The 26,769-nt window shown below is 45.7% G+C and overlaps 1 protein-coding gene across 1 annotated transcript; it reads left to right on the forward strand.

The window, feature by feature from the left end:
• The first annotated feature begins 2,455 nt into the window (after positions 1 to 2,455).
• Positions 2,456 to 17,288, forward strand: GABRQ (gamma-aminobutyric acid type A receptor subunit theta). Its single transcript, XM_070366083.1, has 9 exons — positions 2,456 to 2,828; positions 4,751 to 4,839; positions 9,779 to 9,846; positions 11,178 to 11,398; positions 12,585 to 12,667; positions 13,134 to 13,271; positions 13,809 to 13,961; positions 15,531 to 15,778; positions 16,340 to 17,288. The coding sequence occupies exons 1-9, from the start codon at positions 2,680 to 2,682 to the stop codon at positions 17,231 to 17,233; spliced, it is 2,043 nt and encodes a 680-aa protein (XP_070222184.1). The 5' UTR covers positions 2,456 to 2,679; the 3' UTR covers positions 17,234 to 17,288.
• Positions 17,289 to 26,769: the final 9,481 nt, after the last annotated feature.

The raw sequence follows: 26,769 nt of genomic DNA on the forward strand, positions 1-26,769 counted from the left end.
CATTCAATATTCAGGTTTAAGTCCTTTCAATCTGCATAGTTACAGATATTCTAATAAATTAACTGGAGAAAAGCTCAACGAGTACAGATTACACTGTCATTTTTGTATTTCTTGTCTTTTGGGGGGTTATGTATATTGTGAGTTAGAAATTTCAGCCAAGCAATACCTCTAAGGAGAGCAGAAGTAGGGGAGCACCCTCTGGGATGTACAGTCTAAAAGTGAATGCATCATCGTCAATTTTATGACCATCTCCATAGTCACAAATGCGCCTAGGAATAGAACTTCAAGCTTCAGTCTTGTTTTCCCCTGACAAATGAGGGACCAACCAGCTGCCTGTGGAATTTGATTCCGGGGTACTGGGAACATTTGCATCTAAATAAATCTACTCCCATCTGCTGGCGGTTGCCTGAATTTCCAGTCATCGCTGAATCACACTAAATAAATAAATAAACATCCTGGAAGTAGTTTGGGCATCTACTGTTATGTGACCTCGGGGCCATCCCCTTTCCTTCTCTGGGCCTCAGTTTCCCCATATTAAACTCCAGAGGGTGGCACAAAATGACCTGGAACCACCCTCCCACTTTTATCAAGCAAGGATTTTCTCGTTAATATTCCTGGATGATCGGAGACAACAAGGGCAGGCAGACTAGCAGCAGGGATGGGTTTTATTGATCCACTCCTGTATGTAATACTGCTGCGCTGCTGCTAAGTCACTTCAGTCGTGTCGGACTCTGTGCAACCCCAGAGATGGCAGCCCACCAGGCTCCCCCCTCCCTGGGATTCTCCAGGCAAGAACACTGGAGTGGGTTGCCATTTACTTCTCCAATGCATGAAAGTGAAAAGTGAAAGTGAAGTTGCTCAGTCGTGTCCGACCCTCAGTGACCCCATGCACTGAGGCCTTCCAGGCTCCCCCGTCCCTGGGATTTTCCAGGCAAGAGTACTGGAGTTGGGTGCCATTGCCTTCTCCCCTGTATGTAATAGTCAGTGACATATAGGTCCCATCATCTTTGTTTCTGCACTCATGTGGGAAGGAGACCATTTGCTCCAGTGGTGGGGTGAAGGGGAAGGAAGGCATAAGGGTGATCTGCTCGTTTAAAAAAAAAAAAAAAAGGCAGGAAACTATGAAACACATTTTCTAAAAGTTTGATTCTAAGATGGTTAAGAAAGTGGGGATAAAGAGTTACATTTAACTGTTCCGATGAGCAGCAAGAGCGCAGCAGCTGGAAGCCTCCCTGGATGCTCAACACTGTGCACTTCTGGGTTTCTGAGGTCAGCAGGCTGCCCGGGAAGGGACAGAATGTGGGCAGTGCGGGGCGAGGAGGAGCCCAACAAACCAGGCAACTGAAGGTTTTCGGGGCACAAATAGCCCCAACTCACTTCACCAAATCCTGAGAGAAAAGAGAAGAAACCTCCATCTCTGTATGAATGTTCTAGCTAACCATGCTGCTGCTGCTGTTAAGTCGCTGCAGTCGTGTCCGACTCTGTGCGACCCCATAGACGGCAGCCCACCGGGGTCCTCTGTCCCTGGGATCCTCCAGGTAAGAATACTGGAGTGGGTTGCCATTTCCTTCTCCGAGCTAACCATGAGTGAACCATGAGTGAATCCATCCATGTTCATTGCAACCCTTCTCAATGGCATGCCTTAGGAATTACCCGCCTGGTACACGGCTCTGAAGGACGTCTTTCTGAACTTGTTTTTTCAAGGATCTGAGATAGGAAGAACAGAAGGGATTGGGATGGAAGAATTTTCCTATCCTCTGAGAGCCTTTTGTTTCGTAGGACAGTGAGGTAGTGGAAAGAGTAAGAGCCCTCTAGTCAAAATTCCTGGCTTTTCCACCTGATGGGCCCAAAATGCAGGAGCATTGGAGTCGCCGGCTCTCCAAGGATTCAATCCCTTGAAACACTGACCCTTGCCTCCTTCCCCTTCCACGGTGCCGGCCCTGGCTCGGTGAACACTTCCAGTTCCCAGATTTCTGTCCTGGGGACCCAGAAGTGTGCAGCCCTGTCAGAAAGTACATTCAGAAAGAGCCAATTCCTTCACTACCTTGACCGCGAAAAACAAAACTCTTGGGCACACAGTCTTCCAAACGACACGCACATTTTGAATTTTTTTTTTTTTTTCCGAGAGAAAACACGACCCATCGGGTGCCTGGCTGAGGACGAGCATTCAGCCCTCCGGCAGCGACGCTCCTCCCCTCCCCCGGGCCGGCCCCGCCCTTGTCTGTGACTGGCGGGGCGAGACTGCGGAGGCCTGAAGGGGAGGGGGGCCGGGCGGTGAGCCGACTGCGGGCGGAGGCCGGAGCGCGCGCCTTTTTTGTGCGGCTTCTGGCACCTGCCGGATTGGTTCGACTAGCGCGCCCGTCGGAGTGGGCGGAGCCAGCGGACGCCGGACTGGGTGCCCAGTCGCAGCCTGGAGCGGCCGCAGACGGAGCGCACCTTGCAGCCGCCGGGCTCGTCCTAAGGCTCCTGGTCGGGCACTAACCCGGCTTCTGGACTCCAGTCCGACTCCTGCGCCCCCTCCTCCCTAAACTCTCGCTGCAGTCTCCTTAGAGGCGACTCATCGCGACCCCCAGCTCCCTCTCGCCCCGCACTGTCCTCGCTCGCTCGGTCCCATTCCCCGGCGGCGGCGGCGGCTAACCGCAGCCTCTCGCGCCCTCCAAAGCCCTGGAGTGCGCAGCCATGAGCATCCGAGGGATGCTGCGAGCCGCTGTGTTTCTGCTGCTCATCAGAACCTGGCTCGCGGAGGGCAGTGACCTCAGTTCCACCCCGAAATTCCACGTAGAGCTCTCTTCCACCGTGCCCGAAGTCGTCCTGAACCTCTTCGACTGGTAAGCGGGAGCCGCCAGGTGGGGCATGGCGGCGACAGGAGAGGACCGGCGGCAGCCTCGGACCTCTTGGACGGAGCGGGCTGGGGAAGACTTGGACCTGGGCTCGCCGATCCCTGGCGTGCCGGCCCAGCCTCCAGATCCCTGGAGGGTGGTGTGCTGAGAGTAGGGGCGACCGTTCTAGATAGAGACCTGGTGCTTCAGCACACCTGTTAACTGCAGCCCCGGGGTTTGGGGGGAAGGATGCCCTCCCCCCAAGGTCTGCCATCCATCTCCAGGGACCAAAGCCCCTGTCAGCTTTTCCCAGTCACACCCTTTGGCACTTGTAGGATTGAGGGTGGGAGTACAGGGTGATGGGAAATTCACAAAACTGTGGAGACACCTGTTTGAGTCCGGATTTTTTTCTCTATTCCCTGAGGCGCGTGCGTGTATTCGTGAATGTGTGTGTTGAGCAGTGAGGGACCTTTTCCGATGCCGCAGACAGTGCGATCGGTGGCTGTATAACATATAACCATGTGCCTGAGATGGGTGCAATTTTGTAGTGACTCCAATTAAACATTTGAAGATTTGATGTTTGATTTCAAGTTTGTTTGGGTCTGCAAATATCTGAAGAGATGTTAAACAGTCAGCCTTTACGTGGAGATCACACAGAAATGTGTTTGTGATGGCCACAGATCCTGAACACTGGCATATGGGTAGTGCGTGTGGTCCTTAAAACACAGAAATGCATTGCTTTAATTTGGAAATCATTCATGTGAACACTTTGAAATTTTCTCATTAAAGATAATTGAGATTTTTTAAAAAGATAATTGAGAATAATTTTTCAAATGGCAAACCAGAAAATAACATGTATGAGGAAAAAGGGGAGGGGGATAGTTGGGCAAGGTTCCAGCAGAAAGCTCTGCAATGTCCTCAACCCAAGATACCAGATTGCGCTAGTGAACACACACACACACACACACACACACACACGAGATCTGCAGGGGCTGACATTCCATAGTCACTGCGTTATAGTCACTAAGAGTTATAGTGATTCCAGGGCCTATTCTCATTCACAAGCCCCTTTGGGGGAAAAGAGGCCCCAGTGAAGGACTATGTGAATTGAAAGGGTGCATCAGAGACTTCTGGAAAGGCCAGCTCTCTGGGTCCATTTACATGTGCTCACCCAAAACACGTCTAGGCTGGAAACACACGCTTAGCCAAAGAGATGCCTGCTCCAAAAATGCATGTGTTTTTGAGGATGGCTCTGAAACCCAAGGATCAGAAATGGTTTGACTGACGAGGCTCATAAATCTCTGCTACATGAGCAAGGCTCTCTCTGTGTCATATGTCACATGCCAAGTCTTGGAAACAGAGGTGCACAAGAACATGATTCACATAGACGTGATAGCAAAATGCCAGCCCCAGCCTAGGTAGGGGAAATGTGAGTGAGGTGGAGGATACAGGCTGGTGGGCTCAACTCATGGAGGTACTGAGGAGGTAACGTGCATCCAGGCCCATGGTAAGGTGGGGCTCCTTAGGGGGCTTGAGGTAATATGTTTCTGTGAGCGCTCACGCCTGCCCACACCCTCTCCTCTCCACTTCCCCTACAGTTTCCCCCCATCCCCCCAATTCTGCCTGGTAACAAGAAGCCAGCCTTTATGCCCCACCCTTTGGATAAAGGCTGTGGAGGGGGAGGGGGAAAGAGGAGTCTGCGTCACTGCTGTGCTTCTGGCTGACTCACTGGAGGAAGGGAAGGGAGCGGGGAGACATGTGTACATGTATGATGCACATGTCTGCATCAATAACTGCACGTGTCTGCATGTGTGCGGGTGGAGAGAAGGCCCGGCGAGTTGATGCCAGGGGTGCTGTTTGCTGTTTGTTTTCTGAGAAGTGATGCAGCATTCACTGATGACCAATACCTATCAATGTCTTCTCTGTTCCAGCAAAAATTGTGCAAATGAAGCTACAGTTCACAAGATTTTGGACAGGGTGCTGTCGAACTATGATAGCCGTCTGAGGCCCAATTTTGGAGGTAAGACACGTCCAGGTACTAGAGCTGAGACACAGCAAGCCAGCCCCACCCAGTGAGCTGACCAGGGGCACTCCTCTGGACTGGCCCCTTCTGCCTCTGCAGACCCCCCTTCCTGACCCTCCAGAGACCCCAGCAGAGCATTCCCAGGCCCCAAGTCCCAGGCCTGTGGCTCTTCTGCCGGCATTTCTCCCACTTCTCTGCCCCCTCCACACTCCTGTACATAGGCCTGATAATGAAGCACATTGCCTGGGCCGCAGAAGCACTCGTCACCCCGGGTGTGCTTCTCCGGCTGGAGTTCTCTGCTCCATCTGTGGGGAGGACACACGTTCCACTTGTGCACACATTCTTTGAACCCTGGGCACTTACCCCCATTCAGCCAGTTGAAAACTAAGGGCATGGTCTTCTCTGCCTAGTTTACTTCGTACACCCGGGTCCCAGGTTCTGCTGCCTCTGCTCACCCTACCCAAGCCTTCAGCTCCCACCAAGTTCAGTTTATTGCACACACTGCAGTCAGCATGGGACTTCATATGAATCCCACCTGATTACCTTAGGAACTTCTGATAGCCTTATCTGCTAAGTAAAATCTATAGGCCTCAGATCTCAAGCACAGAGATGAGAAATGACAAAGAAACTGAAGTAACAAACTCCAATACATCAATTTCTCCTGTTGTTGTTGCTGAGTCCCTCACCCCCCACCCCACCCCGCCCCGCTTTGGAAAGGGAGATGGGCCATCTCACAGCACAAAGTGACAGGCACCTACCTGGAGCGCACGGAATAGGAATAGCATTCTCTGGCTGAGGGGATGCCCAGGAAACCTAGACCAAGTACAGACAAGAGGAGGGGTGCCTGAAATAGACATTAGTCACATTTTGGCTCAAAGGAAAATAGGAAAGAGCCAAAAAGCAAGGTGGATAAGTCAGAGAAAGCACTTCCCTTCCTGCAGGTGGTAGAACTAGACACCCACTCTAAAGGGTTAATGGATGCTAATGTTCACAGTAGCACATTTGTATGAATAGAGGTCTTCTGAATACACAATACCTCCACCCTCGAGGGCACACAGCTGTTAGCAATTGCCTTTGTGGTGGACCACTAGGGGCTCTGCGATCTGCCTAGGAGCTACCTCGAAGACTGAGTTGGTTGCTCGGCACCCTAAGGTTTGGGGGCGAGGCACTTAACTGGTATCCTCTTTGCTGCTTTGCTTCCTTCAAGTGTGAGGGCAGAAGGCGGTGCAGCCCTCGGATCCAAGGTGAGTGTACACTAGGGACTGGGAAGTTGGAGTGGACTGGACAGAAGGCAAGTGCTAGGGCACAGCCAGCACCCCACTGGACCAGTTGCACCAAGCAATGAATGTCAGGTGTCAAGAATGTAGCTGTTGCATTTTTTTTTCCTCCATTCATCGTTCTCATGTTTTCAGCAAAGGCTGACCAGCAGCCATTCAAGTACATCAAGCACATTCTCCCCACTGCTTCAGGTTGCCATCTCTGCAGGCATACAGGGCCAGGGGGAGGGAACAGAGCAAGGACCAACCTCTGGGGGTTGTCAGGTGCTCCTGACCCACAGATCTTCAAGGCACCTCACCGCCATATTTTGAGCTAACCTGGATTTGTTTACACCTGATGTCTAACCTCCTGGATTACACTAAGCTTCATGGACATGCAGACCTGGGGAGTCTGATAGCATCTCGGCCCCCAGTTTGGCCAAAGAGTAGATGAAGGTGGGAGGACAAGGACAAGGCAGAACCTTCTAGCATTTAGACAGAGGGAGGCACTACAGGCTCCAAGTCTGGGGCTCTTTTATGGGAGGGAGGGGGCAATCATGGGAGAGCAAGGCCAGGAAGTTTAGGGATGGGGGTAACCCAGCACTCCTGCTGTACACAAAGTCAGATTCTGAAGTTAAGTAGAGTTTCAGGGCTTCGCACACCGGCACACATGCACAGATATGACCCAACTGTGGTTAGCTTCAAATGGGAGATGTTACTTCCTTGAGAAGAGAAGGAAGATGAAGAGGAGGCATAGGAAGGGCCAGAGAAAGTTAACAAAGCTGCTTCTTTCTGAGCAAGAGAAGTGGGTCTCCATAGTGCTGCAGAAGCAGGTCCCTAACAGCTTCGCTTAGCCTGTCACTTGGCATGACATAGGTGTGGAGCAAAGGATAAATGGACCACCTTCAGCACTCCTTCAGTTACCTCCTCTTCCTCTGGTACTCTGATGGATACTAGAGAGGAAGTAGAGTTGGGGTTACAAAGTTTCCAAGAGGGACGGGAGTGCTCACCCCCCCTCCCACTTTTTCTGCCTTCTTGAGTCCATCAGGAGGGACAGCAATGGGATATGAGGCTGAGACCATCACCCCAAAGATAGCATTTAGACACCTTATCTGGAAGCTTCTTGGTCCCCTCTGTTATGCTTGTAGGGGTGTGGTATCTTAGTTAAGCTCTCATTATGACCACTGCTTGCCCATAAGGTATTCCCTCTATGTGGATAAATTTAAAAAAATATCTCAGGTCCCCTTCCTTCAGGTCACACTCCTGGGCCAGGACTCATGGCTTGCTGAGGGGAATGTGGACTGCACGTTCCCACTTGCCCCTTTAACTGGGAGCCTTTGGACAAAGCAGAGCCCTGGCACTTTAGGGTTCAGATCCCCTGGATTCTGCTGTAAAGGATGGGATTGCCTGAGTGATACAGAATGGTCCAGGATTACAGGTTTGACACTAGAGTGAGCTAGCCAAGGGGATGGCTGCCCCGCCCTTCTGGGGCTTGTTGCCTTCCTAACACAGCTTTCATCCTCCTCTAAAGGCATGCAGAGAACCTGAAAGGCTATAATAAAGAAAAACTGCCTTTCTAGAAACCCCTATCACTACAAGCACTTTGCCAGGGATCATTCACAATAGCCCTGAATGCTGGAGTTGGTTATGCCCTCACACAGAGTCCCATTTACTTCTCAGATGCCATTCATACATGGATTCCCAGTAGCACTTTCTAGATTAGTTTCTAGGCAGTCAGCCTGCAGTGAAGCCAGCAGGCTGAATTGGAAGCCTCACTCTTGTTTCCATAACAGCAGTGTGATATAATACACGTAGAATAATGGTTCAGCTGTGGAGCCAGGTGGAGGGGGTCCTGAGTCAATGAGGAAACAATAAACATGTTTTTTTCTACAGTACTTTATAGTTATGACATATTTGCACATTCATTATCACATTGGAATGGGCAGTGCTAACACCTAGTCCTGAAAAAGAAAGCCAGGAGGCAGAAACATAGACACACACATACACGGATTCAATCACAGTTACATATTAATACATACAAACACCCTCACATATGTACTCATTCACATGAACACACTCAAAATCACTCATTCACTCACACATAGACACATATTCACACATGGTTTGACATTCATATACATGAAGACACTCACATTCACACATGTTCACACACAAACATGTCCAAATTTTTACCAACTCACAAACACATTCACATAGGAACATGCTCACACATTCACTCATAGGTGTATAGTGACACACTAACACAGATGAATATGCTCATGGGTTCACTTGCACATCAACATAGTTGCACATTCACTCACACACAAACACAGTCACAAACACTCACACATTCAACTATACTCACTTGGACATGTTCAAATGTTTTCTCAAGCACATCAACATGCATACATAAACTCACACTTATACACTCATAAGTGTGATGAGTGTGAGTGTAGAAGCATAATCACTTATCACACTTTTCACTTGCATATGAACAAAGTCACATGCAGAAATGTATTCACATATACACACAATGAGCATGCTCACTCACACATACAGTCACATACCCATAAATTCACTTACATTCCCAAACACAACTTTTCACACGCAAACATAATCATGCATTCACTCACACATGGACATGCTCACAAATATATTAACAAGTGAACAGGCTCACACAAACAACCTACATAGTCACTCCCACATGATGTATGCAAATACACGCATGTACTCACACATTCTTTCACCCAGAAATGTGCTCACACATTCACTCACACACAATCATGCTCACAAACAACATTCATGAATTCACTCACACATGAATATTTTCATGCATTAACATGCACACATATACAAACACACCTACAAATTAACTCACACACAAACAAGCTCACAAACACACCCATGTTCACACATTGCCTTGTACACTAACAAGCTCACGTACATTCACAGTCACACATTCTCTCATACATGAACATACAAACATTCATTTGTACAGGAACATACTTATAATTCACTCCCATACAACATTCCTACATACACGCACATGTTCACATATTTATTCCCACACAACACATTCAAGTACACAAATACACTCATGCATTTTTCTCACACACAGGCATGCTCACATACATTTATGTGCACACTGGCACATTCACCTGCACATGAATACATGCACAGATTTACTCATGTCTGTGAACATGATCACATCCACTCATGCACACAGCTCACACATTTATTCTTCATTCACACGAAGACACACATTCACTCACACATAGACACATTCACATGAACTCACACAAATATGCTCATGCACAGCATATATCTCGTTTTGGGTTTCATTGTTCTTGAGTTTTTATCCAGAAAACATTTAGAAAAAGAATGCTAAAAAAAAAAAAAAGAAAGAAAAAGAATGCTTCATCCCCTTATTTTTTCTTTATTTTGGCCTGACCCTTTCTTTTCAGCATACTGTGAGCCAAGCCCTTCTCTAAGTGCTTGGCTTGCATTAACTATGAGCTAAGTACTATCATTATCCCCATTCTGAGGAAACTGAGGCTCAGAGAGGTTAGGTAACTTTTTCAAGGTCACACAGCTAGTAAGTGCCAAAATGAGGTTCAAACTCAGGCAGTTTTTTACCCTTTTTCCTACCCTGAATGTAATAGTGTCTTCCTGTATTGTAGGCACCCCTGTGCCAGTGGGAGTGTCTATCTATGTCTCCAGTATTGAACAGATCTCAGAAGTGACTATGGTAAGTGTGTCAGCTCCAGCCTTGGGGAGCGGGACCAGGTACATGAGACAAGGAGCAGGGTCATAAGCGAACTCCTGTTGTTGTGACCTGCAGCAGAGCCCACATGGAGGAACATAATAGGTTTCAGAAACTACAACCACCTGAAATGAAAAATAAATCCAGATGTATTATAGATCTAAAAGTGGAAGACCTATGAAGCTTTTAAAATATAAGATATTGTTTTAGTGTCTTTGAGATAGGTAAGGAGTTTTTTTAAAAAGACACAGAAAACACATATTATAAAAATAAATACTGGTAACTTCAACTATAATAATATTCTCTTTAGCCAAAACTTTTGGCACTTCAGCTTTGTAAAAGAAACAAAACCAGTATGAAAAGTTTGAAAGGAAAACTCAGATTGGACTATGATATTTGCAATACAAATGACTGGTATTGAAAATACACATAATTCCTGCGAATTAATAAGAATATTTTAAAACAATAGAAAAATGATCAGAAAATACAAACAGGAATTTCACTTTTGTGAAGAAATCCAAGTAGCAGATAAACTTATGAAATGATATTTGACTTTATTATTATTCAGTGAAATGCAAAATAAGACCACAGTGAGAACCCATTACATACCTGCTGCACCAGCAAAAAGTCAAAAGTCAGACAAAACCAATATTGGCAAGGTAGGAGCACTGGGAACTCTCATCTGCAGTTAGTGGGGATATAAACTGGAACTTTGGCTTCATAGTTCTTATTTCATTGTGATTTTGGTGTGTATGGTGTCATCACATAGTAATATACATAGTATATTCATATAAGGCAATATTATCCAGCAATACAAGTGAACGAATTTTAATTATCAACATCAAGCTGAACAAACACACAAGCACGATGTTGAGTGAAAGAAGCAAGCTATGAACACAGAAAGTGTGATTTCTTTCAGAAAAAAAATTTTAAATAAGTCCAAGTAAGCAATACATTTCTTAGAAATGCATAGGCAATAAAACTTAGGAAAACATGGAGAAAAAATGTAAAAAGCAAAATTATTACCAGTAAAAGTTAAGATAATGCATTGCTGCTGGGAGATGTGGGAAATATGATCTGCACTGAAGCTTGAAAGTTATTGGGAACATTGTATTTCTTAACCTGAATTTTAATTATATGGAGCTCATTTTATTATCCCTAACATTGAACATTCTTACATGTTTCATTACTTGTCTATATTTAGGATAAATTTCATATACCTGCATGCACACACACACACACACACACACACAAACTCAGAGGACCAAAAGCTGAACAACCCCACTTACAACTGGGATTTATCTTTCTCTCCTCAGGACTATACCATTACGATGTTTTTTCATCAGACCTGGAAAGATCCACGTTTAGCGTATCATGAGACCAACCTGAACTTGACCCTGGACTATCGACTGTTTGAGAAGTTGTGGGTCCCTGACTGCTACTTTCTAAATAGCAAGGAGGCATTTGTTCATGATGCAACTGTGGAAAACCGCGTGTTTCAGCTTCACCCAGATGGAACCGTGCGGTATGGCATACGGTGAGTTCCCCAGGGACCTGAGGATCGCCCTGGCAGGACTGATCTCTGCCTTTGGTCATATATTATGCAGCATCCAGGGAGCCCAGGGGTGCTCAGTTGTGCATCTACTGCCTATAGCTTTGTACAAACAGAATGTATGCACACTGGAACGCCCTGCTGGTATATTTGTAACATAATAGATGGTCACCAAAGCCCTTCTCACAGCCTCATCTCTTACAAACCATCTTGCAGGACAAGTGTAAGAGATAAATTTATCTCAGAAAATTTCTACAACAGGTAGCTACTAGGGTATAGCTCTTTCACACACACACACACACACACACACACACACACACACACCACCTACTGTACAAAATGGAAATCACTTTAAGAGTTGAAAGAGACAAGCGTGGCACCTGGGAAGAGCAGGACAAAGAGAGGTCCAGAGGCTCCCAGCTGGGGTTGCAGAAAGCTTTTGTAAATCCTCTTCCCCACTGGTCCCTTCTCCCATGGCCCCAGGTCTTCCAAGATCCCTCCTCACATTCTTCTATAGGACTTCCCACATGGCAATTGAAGCCTCATTCCATAGCTAACCTCAGAGATATTAATCCCTCCTGCCCATTTACACTCACTGGCATTTGCTAAGCCCTAGGACACTCATAAGCAGATGCACAGAGATGGATGTGCTGCAGGGGCAGTTCTCATAGCCAAAGGTGTGTCTGGGTCGCTGCTCACATCAGTGTGTGCACACCACATAATCAGATCTAGCACTTCAGCTGCTTCAGTGTCGTGGTTTCCTAACAGGCTTGCTGCTTCTTCAGCAAGAAAGTCCCCTTTCCGACGCTGCATTCAGTTTCCTCCAGGGTCCTTCCCATTCTGACACCCCAAGGTTTTCTGACATGCCATACATCTGTCCTCATCTCTATTAGTCCTACACCACTTTTTGGTTTCTTTGTCACATATAGATTTCCTCTCTCCTCCTTACACAACTCATCTTTACTGTAACTCATCTTTCCTCTGGAGGGAAGGAATAGAGGGGAAGAGAGAGAAGGAAACAAGAAAGGAAAAGGAGAACCCAACTTTAATGTAGGTAGTGTGGGCCAGTCCTTGGGGTACCTGTCCCCACTCCAGCCCTGCAGTTTTCTAAGGAACAGTTACTTGCCTGGGCTGGACTTATTTTCCTCTTTCTTTTGCTTTTCCTTTGCAGGCTCACCACCACAGCAGCTTGTTCCATGAATCTGGAAAAATTCCCTCTGGACAAGCAGACCTGCAAGCTGGAGGTGGAGAGCTGTACGTTTGTCTCCCACGGCCCCTTCTTCCCTTCCTGGGTGTGGGGCCATGAGGAAACCAAGGGTGCACTTGACAGTGAGAGGGACTGCATATGTCCCCTACTCCCTCCCCACCTTTTCTAGGTAGATAGATAGATAAACAGACAGATGGACAGACAGACAGGGGTGTATATATATATATGGCATCTGGGAGAAGGTGGCCTTTGGATGAAATAGTCCCATATGGGAATGTGCCATGCTCTGGGGAATTTGTGCACAAGCTCATGGCACATCTGTCTACTCTGCTTTCCTTCCTGGATAAGAAACTCCAGACTGAAAGTTCTCTTTTCATGTGCCCCGCTGCCCCAGGATCAGACCCACAAAACTGCAAACTGCAGGTTCCAGCTATCCTTTGGTTTTCACAAACTCCTCTGGTATGAAAATACCTGTGCCTGCTTCCTTTGACTCTGCTCGCTTCGCCCCTGTAGATGGCTACACAGTTGACGACATCCTGCTCTACTGGGAAGGCAGTGGGAATGCCGTCCAGGGGACAGAGAAGCTTCACATCCCTCAGTTCAGCTTCCTGGGAAAGACGATCAGTACCAAAGAGGTGTTTTTCTACACAGGTGGGTCTGACCCCTTCCTTCTCTCCTGTCTATTGTCTCTTTTGTATGCTAGGGAACTCCTGGTGACCTCTGCCTTTGACCTCTAGAATCTCTTCTGCTTTCTTTCCTATTCTCTTCTTGTTCTAGACACCTTGCAAAGCCCCCTTCAGGAAGTCCCAGAGGCTTACATTCTGCCAGTGAGGAAATGAGTGCAGCAGCACTTGGCTGTGTTTGACACTCCACAGGCCTCCTTTCAGGGCCAGCTGCTCCATCTGTGGCACCTTTGAAATATCTGCTCTCTCTCCCATTTCAACTTCAGTGGACATGGAGCAACTGAGGAAGGAAGGAAGAGATAGCAGACTTGCTGTGCCACATGGGCCTACTAATATGTGCCATCGTCACTGGCCTTAAGGCAGCAAAAAGGGTCAGGTCTGCAGACTGCCCAGGCTGGGATAGTAGAGGCTGAAGTGGCCATTGGTTTTCCCTCAACCATCCTGTACTTCACCCTGAATATCCCCTCAGCCCTGCCACCCTAATATCAGTCTGTCTCCTGGCCAGGTTCCTATGTGCGCCTGATCCTGAGGTTCCTGGTCAAAAGGGAAGTCACCAGTTACCTTGTGCAGATCTATTGGCCCAGCGTCCTTACCACTGTTGTTTCTTGGATATCATTTTGGATGAACTATGAATCTTCTGCAGCCAGGGTGACAGTCGGTAAGTCCTGTCCCCATCTCAGGAAAGAACTTGGCTCATCTTGCTCAGAAAAAATCTGAGAGTAAGGAGCAGTGTGTGACTGCACAGGCAAGGGAACAAGATGGGGCCTGACTAACAGGCATCTGTACAGGTGCCCAGCCAACCCCCAGCAGAGAGACCAACATTGGATACAGATGCAAAAAAACATCAGGGTTGGGATCTTGATATGTTCAGTCCAAACTATCAGAATTTCTATTTGCTAGATACATAAATGAATGGATAAGTCACAAATTTACATTAGAAATGGAACACAATAAACACTGATTAAGAAGCATATCAAAATGCCTGTGAAGCAGCAGAGGGCTTCTAGATGAACTGCCGTTGACAAATGTCTAATAAAAGGCTGAGATACACACAGTCAGAGTCCAGAAGAAGAAATGACCTGGGTCTTCTTGGCTATAACTGCAGTAGAAAAGTACTGCTCAACCTGGGTTTTGAAGACTTCCAGGAGGCAGAGATATAAGTCGCAGAATTCCCTGAAAGAGGAAGTAGCTTGATTACAGGTAAAGGGTAAGTTGAAGGGTACTTAGGGCTTCCCTGGTAGCTCAGTTGGTAAAGAATCTGCCTGCAATGCAGAAGACCCCAGTTTGATTCCTAGGTCAGGAAGATCCTCTGGAGAAGGGATAGACTACCCACTCCAGTATTCTTGGGCTTCCCTTGTGGCTTAGCTGGTGAAGAATCTGCCCGCGATGCGAAAGACCTGGGTTTGATCCCTGGGTTGGGAAGATCCCCTGGAGAAGGGAAAGGCTACCCACTCCAGTATTCTAGTCTGGAAAATACCACAGACTGTATAATCCATGGGGGCACAAAGAGTTGGACATAACTGAGGAACTTTCACACTTTCACCTGGGGCACAAACTGGAGAAGTGGGGAGAGTATCAGGAAGAAAGCCTGGGCTGACTTGGGAATAACTTCAAATTCCACTTTAAGCAGTTGGAACTTCATGTCTAAACAATGGGGAGCATTGAAGACTTCTGAGCAGTACCAAGGAGGGGCCTAAGCTCCCAAATATATTTGGTCCCACTCTTCAGAATGCCTGTCTATCCCACACTCTGGTCTGCTTTCTCCTTCACCATCTTTGGGGCAGACTTGTTAGCCTTCTTCTTTAGGAGCACACAGTACACTAAACCTTTATATTTGTGCAATATTTTAGTGCTCACCAAACCTTCTGAGAGATGGATTACAGGAAAGCCTATATACTAGGAGGCAAAAAAGGGAAGGAGCATCATAGGGTAAAATGGGGCTTGATGTGTAACTCACTATGAACCATGGCTGGAGATTCTTGACTTGCCCCTAAGAACAATAATCACTGAACTGTTGAAGTACAGGCTGGGCCTAAAGATGGGGGTGAAGAAGCTAAAAGGGCAATTGAGCCAAGGTCTTAAGCCAGGAAAGCTAAATGCCTTTTGCTGAGGGCCCTCCTGACCTCAGAGATGGCCTTTGCTCCCTTCCAGTGGGATGTGGGCCTGATGGCTTGTGCAAGAACTTCAGCCTCCTGAGGGGACTAACTCTGTGCTGTGTTGTTTATAGGTTTGACTTCAATGCTCATCCTGAACTCCATCAACTCACATCTGCGGAATCAATTCCCCCAATTTTCCTGTATCAAGGCCATCGACATCTATATGGTCGTATGCTTCTTCTTCGTGTTCTTGTCCTTGGTGGAGTATGTCTACATCAACTACCTTTTCTACAACCGAAGAGGATCCCGGCATTCTCAGAGGCAACTCAGAAGAGCCCTAAGAGTCATGGAGCGCTACCGCTACCGAGAGGCAGAGCAGGTTTGGCTTTTTGAATGACAATCCACTTTCCTTGAGCACCTCTTAAACCAAAGATTAGCACTTGAACCTTTTGTATTTCTTAGCTCCTTTCATCTTCACACAACACACACACACACACACACACACACACTAGATAAGACAGAAGTAGAACAATTTATTATCACTCCTTTATAGGTTGAGTTATTGTCCAAGGTCACAAGGCTAACAAGTGGCAGAGATAGACTTCCCCAGACCTTTGGGCTTCAGATCTGGTCTACTCAGCATGCTTCACAGGGTAGGCCGTGGAGCCAGAAGGTCAAAGGGAACACAGGGAAGCTGCAAGGAAGAGACACCAGAGAGGCTGACCTACCTCTCCTTCCTTTGCTCTTCTGACTCCAAAAGCCATGCTGAGTCTTTTGCTGCTGGCAGTGTGTTAGTGTCCCTGCTTCACAGGGAGCCCACACCCACCTGCCTGAGAAGGTCTTGCCTCTGCTCACTACACAGCACTCCAGAGTGGGCAGCATAAGCTCTCGATGCTAACAGCCTTGTATATGCTAACAGCCTCTTGGTCCTGTTCCTCAGCACCATGCGCACAAGAGACGCCGGGAAGAAGAGGCAGTTTGCCCAGTGGACGAGCCCATCAATCATGCTGACGAGGAAAGTCCTTCCTCTCCTCCCTCCCCAAAAGTGATTGTTCATACAGCATTCAATGACCAGGTTCACCTAGAAGATGAAACTGACTCTCCTCCCTCTAGCCCATGGTGGGCCGGCCTAGCAAGCCCAGAAAGTCTTGGCTCTTTGGCCTCCCTCACAAAGGAGGCACCACTGGCCTCCTCAGAAAGCCTCAGTTCGCTGTCCTCTCTCTCTGATGGGGCCTCGCTGGCCACCACAGAAAGCCTGAGTGATCTCCCGTCCACCTCAGAGCAGGTGGTGCACGATGACGGCATTCGAGTTAATGGTATTGATGTTGATAACAGTGTTGTTCCCACCAAAATCCGCAACCTTGCTGAGACCCATGACCCAGAAGAAGACCCTGAAGAGAGCTCTGACTCCGATGAGAGTGAAGACAATGGCCCCAGCAAGAAGCGTCTGCTTGTCCATGGCCAGAGGCATGTGCAAGAAGCAACCTATGAGCTTCAGGAGATCTGTAACACCCTTCGTGATATCCATAGCTTACCTGATGATGTCATAGTTGAGAGCGGCTACCCTGACCTTGAGGAGCAACTCAAGCGTAAAGTTGACAGTACCGGAAGCCTCCATAGTGATGATTTTATGGACTTTGATGGAGACAAGGAGAGCAACTCGGAGTCTGATAACAGTTTCCCCCCAAGCCCTGGCTGCTCCTTCAGTAAAGGGTTCTCCTCCGATCTCTTTCACCCTGACTACATTCCTAAGGTTGACCAATGCTGCCGGCTCCTCTTCCCTCTTGCCTTCGTGGTGTTCAACATTGTGTACTGGGTGTATCATATCTATTAGTTCCCTAGCATCCCCAAGTGGCAGGGACACTGTGCTGTGCCCCTTTCGTAGTTCCTTTTTGTTCCATTTTGCCTTCTTTTCTGTCTTCATTTTACATTATAGTTATTAGGCACTTGAGTCCATTCCACCTTTTTCTTTATAAATATGGTGTGAGAAGTAGTTGAAAAGGATGTATTCTGGCCAGAAGGGAAGGGATTGAAGAGGAGTTCGAGGTAAAGAACACACTGAATTTCCCTTCCTTCTGAAGACTATCACATTGTCAATGACTTCTAACACCTAAGTAAGACAGAAAAGCCACCTGGAAATGTTTACAGGACAGAGAGGAGCCAAATTGGAGGACAGGAAGGATCTGAGCCCTGTGTACAAAAACATTTTTGGGGACTTTTCTGTCCCACTGAAGTGTTGAATTTTCTTTTTCATTAGTTTTTTCTTCTGTTTTTTTTTTTTTTTTTTTCCCCTTCCTAGTGATTATGGTCCTTGCTCACCCTCTGCTTAGGGTTTCATAAGAGAAAGCCAGACTGGGTTGTAGAAGGGCTAGCCATCTCTTGCAAGTGCAGGCGGTGGCTCTAGGGAACTTGGGGATTCTGAAAGTGCCTTTTCCCCACTATTTTTTCTGTTGCATTTTGAGCCTGTTGCATTTGTACCCTGTTCTGGTGCAGGGTGGGTGGGTAGGGGTGCTGAGTGAGATGTCAGGATAAGTGACAGAGCGTGCTTCCAGCAGGAGCTTGCAGAGCATGATGATGCTGGATTGGAGATCACTCAGATTGAGCCAGCATCTTTGGAAGGATTTAAACTTCTCTTGTGTATGTTTCTGCTTCAAAATGCTTGATGATAGGGACTTAGTACATCTGTCTGGTCAGATTCTGAGTTGATCATCACTAGACACAGTATAAGAACTTGGTGAATGAAGACTAGGGTTAGGAAAGTTCACCATCTAATCTAGAATAGCAGATGAACAACTGTTGTGAGTCTAGATAATAATTATTTCTGTTTGTTTAGTGCATAGTAAGTGTCAACAAGCTCACCCACACATCAGATTGCCGAACCCTCACAAGAGTCCTGTCAGGCAGGGAAGGCAAAGAACATTGTCTCCAGTGTTCTGAGGGGAAAAATGGAATTTATGTACAATGCTTGAGGGCATGCATCCAATGAGGGGTGGAGTCATCCCACTTGCTCTTCCTTCTTCTTGTCCTCTTAACTCTGTCAGCTGAGGCTCTCCCCTCTTGCCCCTCTCTTTTACAAAACGGTTTGTTCCATCAGGTTCTGCTTATGTGCCGGCATCAGACCTCATTCTACAGCACCTGGAGCTGCAGAAAGAAGCCAGTGACCAGCCAATAGGTGTGAAGTGAGCACGCTGAACATGGGCACTGCCTACCCAGTGGGCTCCTAAGGGAAGAGGGCAGTAGGCTGCAGGCCAACTTGCCAAGCAGCTCCACTTCATTGATGCAGGAGGTGGGGGAGCAAGACTGGTGAAACACTCAGCTGATGTCCCTCCTTCCTATGTAGGCAGCCTCTCCTGCAGCCCCTCAGCCACTTACACTGTTAACTGTGTTCCTATATTTGTGTTTCTGTGTATACCTGTGTGTGTGTCTGCATCAGTTTAGTTCTGCATGCACATACAATCACTTGAGAAGCTGTATAGTTCTATGTATGTCAGTGTAAGTCTATATTGGTGTGTTTAAGATTGTTGATATAACAACATGTAGATGCAAATGTGTGTGCACCCCTATGAAAGAGTGTGTAAACTTATGACTTATGTATGTGTATTTATAAGCTATGTTTATTTATCTGAAATGGGTGTGAAAGGAAATACACCTGAAAGCATATATATTCCCTGTAGGTGGCCCTTCTAGAACCACCAGAATTATCTTGGTCTTTTCCCACATCAGGGCTGGGCGGGTATATCTGACCAGGCTACTTAACTGAATGTTTCTTTCCAATTCCCTTGTCCCAGGGAGCAGGGTCTCCCGGTTCCCATATACTCCTGTCTCCTGGATGGAAGAGGCAGAAAATGTGAATGTAGTCTCAGGAAGTGATCATTTAGTGCCTTGACATAGGAAATGCTCAGCAGTCTGTACATATATACACACACAGATAATCCACAAACACAGCCACACACATGTATGTTCACATGCAGCATCACACGTTTACCCTCATATCTGCATACAGACACACACACACACACACACACACACACACACACACACATATCTTGTGAGACAGCTAAAAACAAGAAAGATGCTGCCAGAATGTTTAAGATAGCCTCTTTCTTTTTGGACACCCCTCACAGAGCGGTGAGGGGATGAGCCGTGACCTCACATCAGAAGCTCCCTTCATGGCTATTTGAAAGGCTTGCTTTCTGGGGCTTAAACATTGGTTGATTGATTTTGATTGGGGTTTCCAGTACCCAGGAGTGCCTTTGAGCCCTGCAGGAGGTGGGCAGTTCATTTGGGATGGGAGATCATACAGATAGATTGGAGCAGTGAGGACAAAAAAAGAAGGCTTTAAGATGTATCTGGCAGAAATGCTCAGGAAGGCTTCAGAGCAAGGGCAGAGAGCCCAGTTGTAAATATCTCCATAGATCCATGTACCTTATAGATCTTAGATCTTATTATACCTTAAGAAAGAATACCTGGCCCTAGTGTGCTGCAATGAGAGCAGTTGAACTACTGTGACTCACAGTGTGCGAGTATGTGTCCAGGTGAAGCAGAGGTTTGGCAATGACATCTTTCCAGAAACTTGAACGTTTGAGTTTGCCATTGACTTGGTCGTTTTAGCCTGTGCATTGCCAGATCTCCCCTTGTCCTCTTCTGTGCATGTTCTATCGTCTGCATTGTAATTGAGCCCCACCCTTCACTGCCTCCAGCTGGCTGCCTACATCCCCTCCCAATTCCTCACCTCACACCAAGTAACTCTGGAAGTCAGGGCATCTGGCAGAGTGCTCCTTGGGCTCAGCCCATGGAGGCTTTCTCAGCCCAGCTAATCACAGAGTGTTGTGGTGATAGAGAATTTGGAGCTTGGGCAGAGGGAAGGGTCTAGCTTAGTCTGGGATGGAGCAGCCCTGACTTGACTCTACCTCCCTTCACTTTCTTTTCCCTTTAACTTTCCACTTAAAACCCTTTCTGCATCACTACCATGGGAAGGAGACTTCTGTGCCTTTAAGGTGTCAGTTTGTTGGGGGATATGTGACATGATTCCCACCAAGTTCTTGCCCATTCCATCTGCCACAGTGGAACACCTTTTCAGAGATAACAATCGATCTCTGTTATCTTACTGGAGCTTGTCAAATGTATTTTTACAATCCATGTCATCTTGTTAATAGCAAGGCTGCAAAGTCTTTGCATATTTAGAGCTGAGTTTTGCTGAGACTGTGGCCATTCCTAATGGGGTTTCCTTATTCTTTACATAAATGAGCTAACCCTTTGAGCTATTAAATAACGAATACATTTACTAAGCTATCCACCTGCATGGTACCCTGCTGTGGTGATGAGCACTAAAGGAAATCGTGACTTGTCCCACTGAAAGTGCAGTGTGTTTGTGTTTGTTGTATCATGTCCTGTGATCAGTATGAAATCTCTGTTATCAGTGTTGGGTTTTCAGGGTAGGGAGGGGGGAGGGTGTTACAGTGTCTCCCTGATGTACTTTAATTATGAAATACCCCAGTTGGTCAGGGTCACCTCTATTGACTCAACATACGTAAGACTTTGCATCCACTATCTTGCTGGGTTGCATCCCCAGCATCAGCAGTCATTAGCAGAACTGAATTCTTCAGAGGGCAGCCAAAGCAGTGCCATTCTGGAAGCAGATGAAATACAGCAAAGCCACATACATGCAGGTCTTCAGGAGTGGTGCAAGGCCCAGGCAGTGAAAACCAAGAAAGGAAGAGGACCAAGAGCCATGCGTCCTGGATGGTCTGACTGGAAAAAGGGCCCAAAGCAGCAGAGATCGCTCAAGATGACCTGGTTCCCTCTTCGTCCTCATAATGCACACTTTTGCATGAAAGAAACCTTGACCAGTCCTCACTTTTAAAAAGGAAAATATGAAGAAACATAAAATTTCATGTTTCTGAAAATATGCTGAAATAAAGGTTTGTAAATAGCCAAAAGGAGGAAATAAATATATATAATTGCAAATATGCTTATGAGTCATTGCGTTTCCTGTTTGTTCTGTTGGGAGGGACCTCCATCTGGATCCAGGAAAATGCTGCCTTCCATTCATCACCTTTGCCTCCCCACAGCTTTGCATATCCATTTCCTCATCCCCCAGGACATCTGAATCCATGGTTTTCAAGAGGAGGAAAATAGTGATGTCACAGTTGAAATTTTTTATGCTCTTGCACAACTCATTCAAATCATTTAAAACAAAAATTTAAAAACATGGCAAGTCATTGTGGTGTCAAATACAATGTGAACACTTATTTCTATTGCAGGGGGTTTCATAAAGAACACTTAAAAAAAAAACACCTCCTTTGCCAATGTAGAGGTGCAGAATAAAAAAGCAAGAAAGCCCTGCCCTGTCAGGCTGAGAAGAAGGGTGTGATCGGGTTTTAAAAAGTCTGCAGAGTCACGTGAAAACATCCTGCTAATTCTGCAGAAGCTCATCACTATGGCCCACATTTGTCAGTGTGGCCACTGCCAAGCACCTTTTGATGAAAACCTCGGAGTTGCAATAGGAACAATAACCTAATCTCTCTCCTCTGTGATCCTTTGTGACCCAGTGCAGAACAGGAGAGCTGTGCATTCACACCTAACAGGTGTGATCTGTTCAAGGGGCTGGGAGCTGGTGTTGTCATAGGTACACATAGAAAGAGAAAATGTAGTTGTGGGTAGAAGGGTGCCTTTAACAGTATGTCTGGGGTCTGACCTTAGCTTCCGAGTTCTTCTCTGCTGGCTAATTTCTTGCCAACAACTCAGGTTCTGGAAGTGACCTGTGGCCCCAGTAGAGTTGTGGTCCTTGAATGGTCCTATTATCACTTGCTGCCCACCAACTATACCACTACTTTAAGGGATATGGGGTAAGAGAAGGGGGGTATGGTCTCCCTCCTCATTTACATCTTCCCTAACTCTCAGGGTGAGAGATCCTTGCCACAACCTCTCCAGGCTTTCAGAAAGGTCTCTTTCCAGGCTCCTATGTTGGCTCAGCTTCCTCTGAGCCCTGGAAGGGTCTCCCAGGGGCCCCCTTGGTGCTGCCACGATGCCACTTCCCCTATCCAGGTCTCTCCCAAGCTCTCTTCTTCATCAGACTCTCAAGGGAATTAGTAAGGTATACAGGACTGAGGCAGGATTATTTTTTTTTAACAAACATAAGCACATTTTTTATACTTATATGTTTTAAAATAATAGGGAAAATGGGAAAAAAAGAAAGTGAGGATTAGAAAACAAGTTATGGGGGATAAGGGCCTATTCCTCATGGGACTCAAACAAGTTTTCATCCAATTCAGGAGCTGTATGGTGAGCAAGGGCCACAGTTTGAACATAAATTCTTTCAACAGCCAGGCTAAGACTTGGTGCAATAGAATGCTGTCCTGCATCCTTGACTTTAGATCTCTCAATTTCAATTACAAATCAGCTTCTTAGAGAGTTTCCCTTTAATATCACCTTCTTTTCCAATGAGTAGAAAACATTCTACTCCATCACACCACCAGATAATGACTGGTCATATAATCCCAATTTATTATAGGAAAATCAATAATTTGGAGAGGTTAGGTGGGTGCTGCTGTGGTAACAATCCCAAAATCCCACTGACTTATTTCTTTCTCATACTGTGTGTCCACTGCAGGTCATCAGAGTAGTTTCTGCTTATCACAGCCACTGAGGGACAAGCTGACAGAGGCTTCAGTGACATGTGCCGCTCTAATGTTTGTAGCAAGGGGAAGGGAAGGGGGTTGGTCCTCACACTAGTGATTCAGTGTTGCACTTGGAAAGGACACACAGCACCCACACTCACAATTCATTAGCTAGAATGTGTACACTGACCCAACTATAAGGAGCCAGGCCGTTCAGTTTGGTATATATCCAAAGGAGATGAACCATATATCACTGAGTAGTACTAACAACCGTTGGGACTTTACCTTGATCTTCACACAGATATTGCTTTCTCTTCTTCCTTCTCATCTTTAACCTTGACACAGGAGACAGCAACATACATTAAAATTCCAAAATGCTGCCATTCATCAGTGAGAGTTCCTGCCATTGTTAAAGGAGGGTACTTTGGCCTCTGGAGGAAGCTGCACCTTCTCTATGGATAGGACTCCAATTTGTCCTTCCAGCTACTCTGGGCCAATCACCTGTCTTCTGAGATAGTTGCCACTGGCTGAAGTAAGACCTTCATGGTACGTGGGTGTAGGCAGAGTGTCCAAAAGGAGCTTTAGGTAGGCAGACATTCCTCTCAGCCCTTTCCCTTAGGAACAGGGAAGACATACCCTTTGCTGTTTCAAATGGGATGCACTACCAAAATTCCAGAAGTCATGGTGGCTAACAGCTGAAACTTATCCCCTAGCTGTCTCTAGGTTCACCACTGAGGATTTATACTCAATGCTAGCTACAAGGAGAGATTAACTGCACCCAGGATGCTAAAACCAAAACTGAGGAGCAAGTAAACTCCACCATAGCTGAGTCCTGAACAAAGTAGACTAGACCTAAAGGTGAATGACTTCAGTCTTCAGTGAAATCCCTGACAAAACTACAAGTAAACTTCTTTTGGAATCTCAGGATTTCTGAATTATTCTGAGAGCCCTGTCACAGGTGAGGACTGTCGAAATGGACTCTGTGGAGCAGAGAGAGTGGTAGGCCTAGTTCTGAGCTAGCAATGCCTCATGGGTGAATGAGATGGCCAAAATGTATTCCTTCTTTCTGTAGGGTCCCTCAGCTAATGGCCTTGTGGTCATATTTATGTACGACTCCATCCTCACTGCAAGAATAAGACTGCCAACATGTAGCCTTTCCACCCAAATCCCATTTTGACAGTTGAAGGACTTCATTAAGACACATTATGACATCCTGCCAAGACTGGTGGTAGCTCATGTGCCAGAGGGGGATGCCCTTCCACTGGCATCTCTGGAAGCTCTGTGATCACTGTGAAATAAGTTCATGATTCCTGCCCTCTCCCCATTTAGAGTACCCTTGACTTGGAAAAGAGAGAGGCCCCTCTGTTGCCCCATTAAATAGTGAGGATCTACAGAAAAGGTTTTCTGCAAGACAGGAGTATCTGAAGGACACCTTCACCAGAGCAAAAAAGGAGAGAGGCCAAGGCCTCCAAGTCCTTCTGGCTAGCAAGAGCTCTCACTCATGTGGGAAGAGAGGTATGATATTGTCCCCATCATATGTCAACAACCTGGCACTAGCTCCAAGTCAGTAAAAGACACCTATGTTTGTTCAAGCTGTCAGTAGTCAGCCCAATATCCCTTTGTTGTGAGCATCTGGAAACTTACTGTCAAGTCATACATGTATGAGTGGGTCAAGACCCACTGTCCAGAGCTCCAGAGATAGCAAAAAGACTGGTACAATGGGAGGCAGAATAAACAAATTATTGGCCCAAGTGGCTTTCTCCCAAGCCACTGCTAAGTTCCTGCTCTTTGAAAACAAAAGCCTATGAAGGTAACAAGACTATCAGTGCTGGAAAAAGGGGGCAGAAGGAGCTACCATTTCCTCTCCTCCCTGCCATAATTAACATCATCTCAACTCTTTCTGTTGCTGCCTTATTTTCTAGTGTTAAATTTCTTTGCATTCTTGGGATAAACCATGTCACCAGCAGTTAAACATGTTTGTCTCTTTATAACTAATAATAAATAAAATAAAACAAAATACCCCTGAACCATAGAATCTCCTCCAAATGATATTTTATCTCTCTCATCCTCTTTATAGCTTTCTCAAAAATAATTTTTAGGCTTTGAATTTCCAGTTCTGCATGTAAGAAAATTGGAAGTTGCTACTCCTTCCAATGGTGCAAAGGAACCATTTTGAAATACAATAAAGCATGCTATTCTTCTCAACAAGTCCTAGCCTCAGAAGAAACTAGTTAACCAGAGCATAACCTACTATGGTATTATCAAAGTGTAACTGACTACAGGGAAGGAAAATACCCAACTCAAGTCGGTTGTAGCCTTGTGTGTGGAAGTAGAGAAATAACTCCAGCTCAGTATAGTCATCCCATGGCAAGCAAGGTGTGGAGGCAGAGAAAATGAGAAATATCAATACTTGTGAAGTTCACAGTTCAGAGACATAGGCTCACTCACTAAAAGACTGAGACCTAACACAGGACTACAGAAAATTTCCCCTCCGCTGACACCTTACCACCACATTAAAGGCTATTTACAGCAGTTCCTTTTATCCAGTAATTGTGTCCAGTTATCAAAAAAAGTTAGAAGGCATATCAAAAGGTTAAAACACAATTTAAAGAGAAAAAGCAAACATCAGAATCAGACCTCGCAGGAATGTTAGGATGATTAATATGTAATGGCTCTAATGGATAGAGTAGACAGTATGCAAGACATCACATGGGCAATGTAAGAAGAGAGATGGGAATCCCAGGAAAGAACCTGAAATAAATGCTAAGTCATCAAAAACGCTAACAGAAATGAAAATATATTTGCTAGGTTTATTAGTAGCCTGAACGTGGCTGAGGAAACAATCTCTGAGCTTAAGGATATCTCAATATAAACTTCATTTCTGAAAAGCAAAGAGGATGAAAACTAGGGGGAAAAAGAACATAATATCCAAGGACTGTGGTAAAGCTATAAAAGGTGTAACATAAGTGTAGTGATAATACCAAAAGGAAAAAGAGAGAGAAAATGAGAGAAGAAATAGATGAAATAATAATGAGTGAGCATTTCCCTAAATTAATGACTGAAAATAGACCACAGATCCAGGAAGTTCAGAGAAAATCAAGTGAGACAAATGTTAAAAACAAAAACAAAAACCCTACACCTAGGAATATCATTTTAAAAACCATAGAAAATCAAAAATGAGTTTAAAAAAATCTTGAAAGAAGTCAGAGCGGGGATAAAACACCTACCTATGGAGGAGCAAATAGAAGAATTACATCTGACCTCTCCTTGTGTGAAACCACACAAGCAAGAAAAGAGTAATGTTAAATATTTAAGCTGTTCAGAGGAAAAGAAGAAAAAAAAAACCCTAGAATTCTGTATCCTGCAAAATTACCCTTCAAATATGAAGAAGAAATAGAGATTTTATCAGAAAAGCAAAAATTGAGGAATTTGTTTCCAGTAGCTCTGCTTTGCACGAAATTTTGAAAGAAGTTCTTTAGAGAGAAGGAAAGTAATATGAGTCAGGAACTCAAATCTACAGAGAGTAAGGAAAAACATCAGAGAGGGAATAAGTGAGAGTAAATAAAAACAAATTTTTTTAAAAAATTTAATTCATCTAACAGATAATACTTTGTTGAAAATAATGCCAACAATGTTTTTGCATGTATGTTTATTTATATTAATGTCATATGAATGTATATATACACATATACATGTGTATATGTGTACATATAAATATGTGTACACATATTTATGTATGCTTATATAAAAG

The sequence above is a fragment of the Bos mutus genome, chromosome X (assembly GCF_027580195.1).
Source record: "Bos mutus isolate GX-2022 chromosome X, NWIPB_WYAK_1.1, whole genome shotgun sequence".
NCBI lineage: Eukaryota > Metazoa > Chordata > Mammalia > Artiodactyla > Bovidae > Bos > Bos mutus.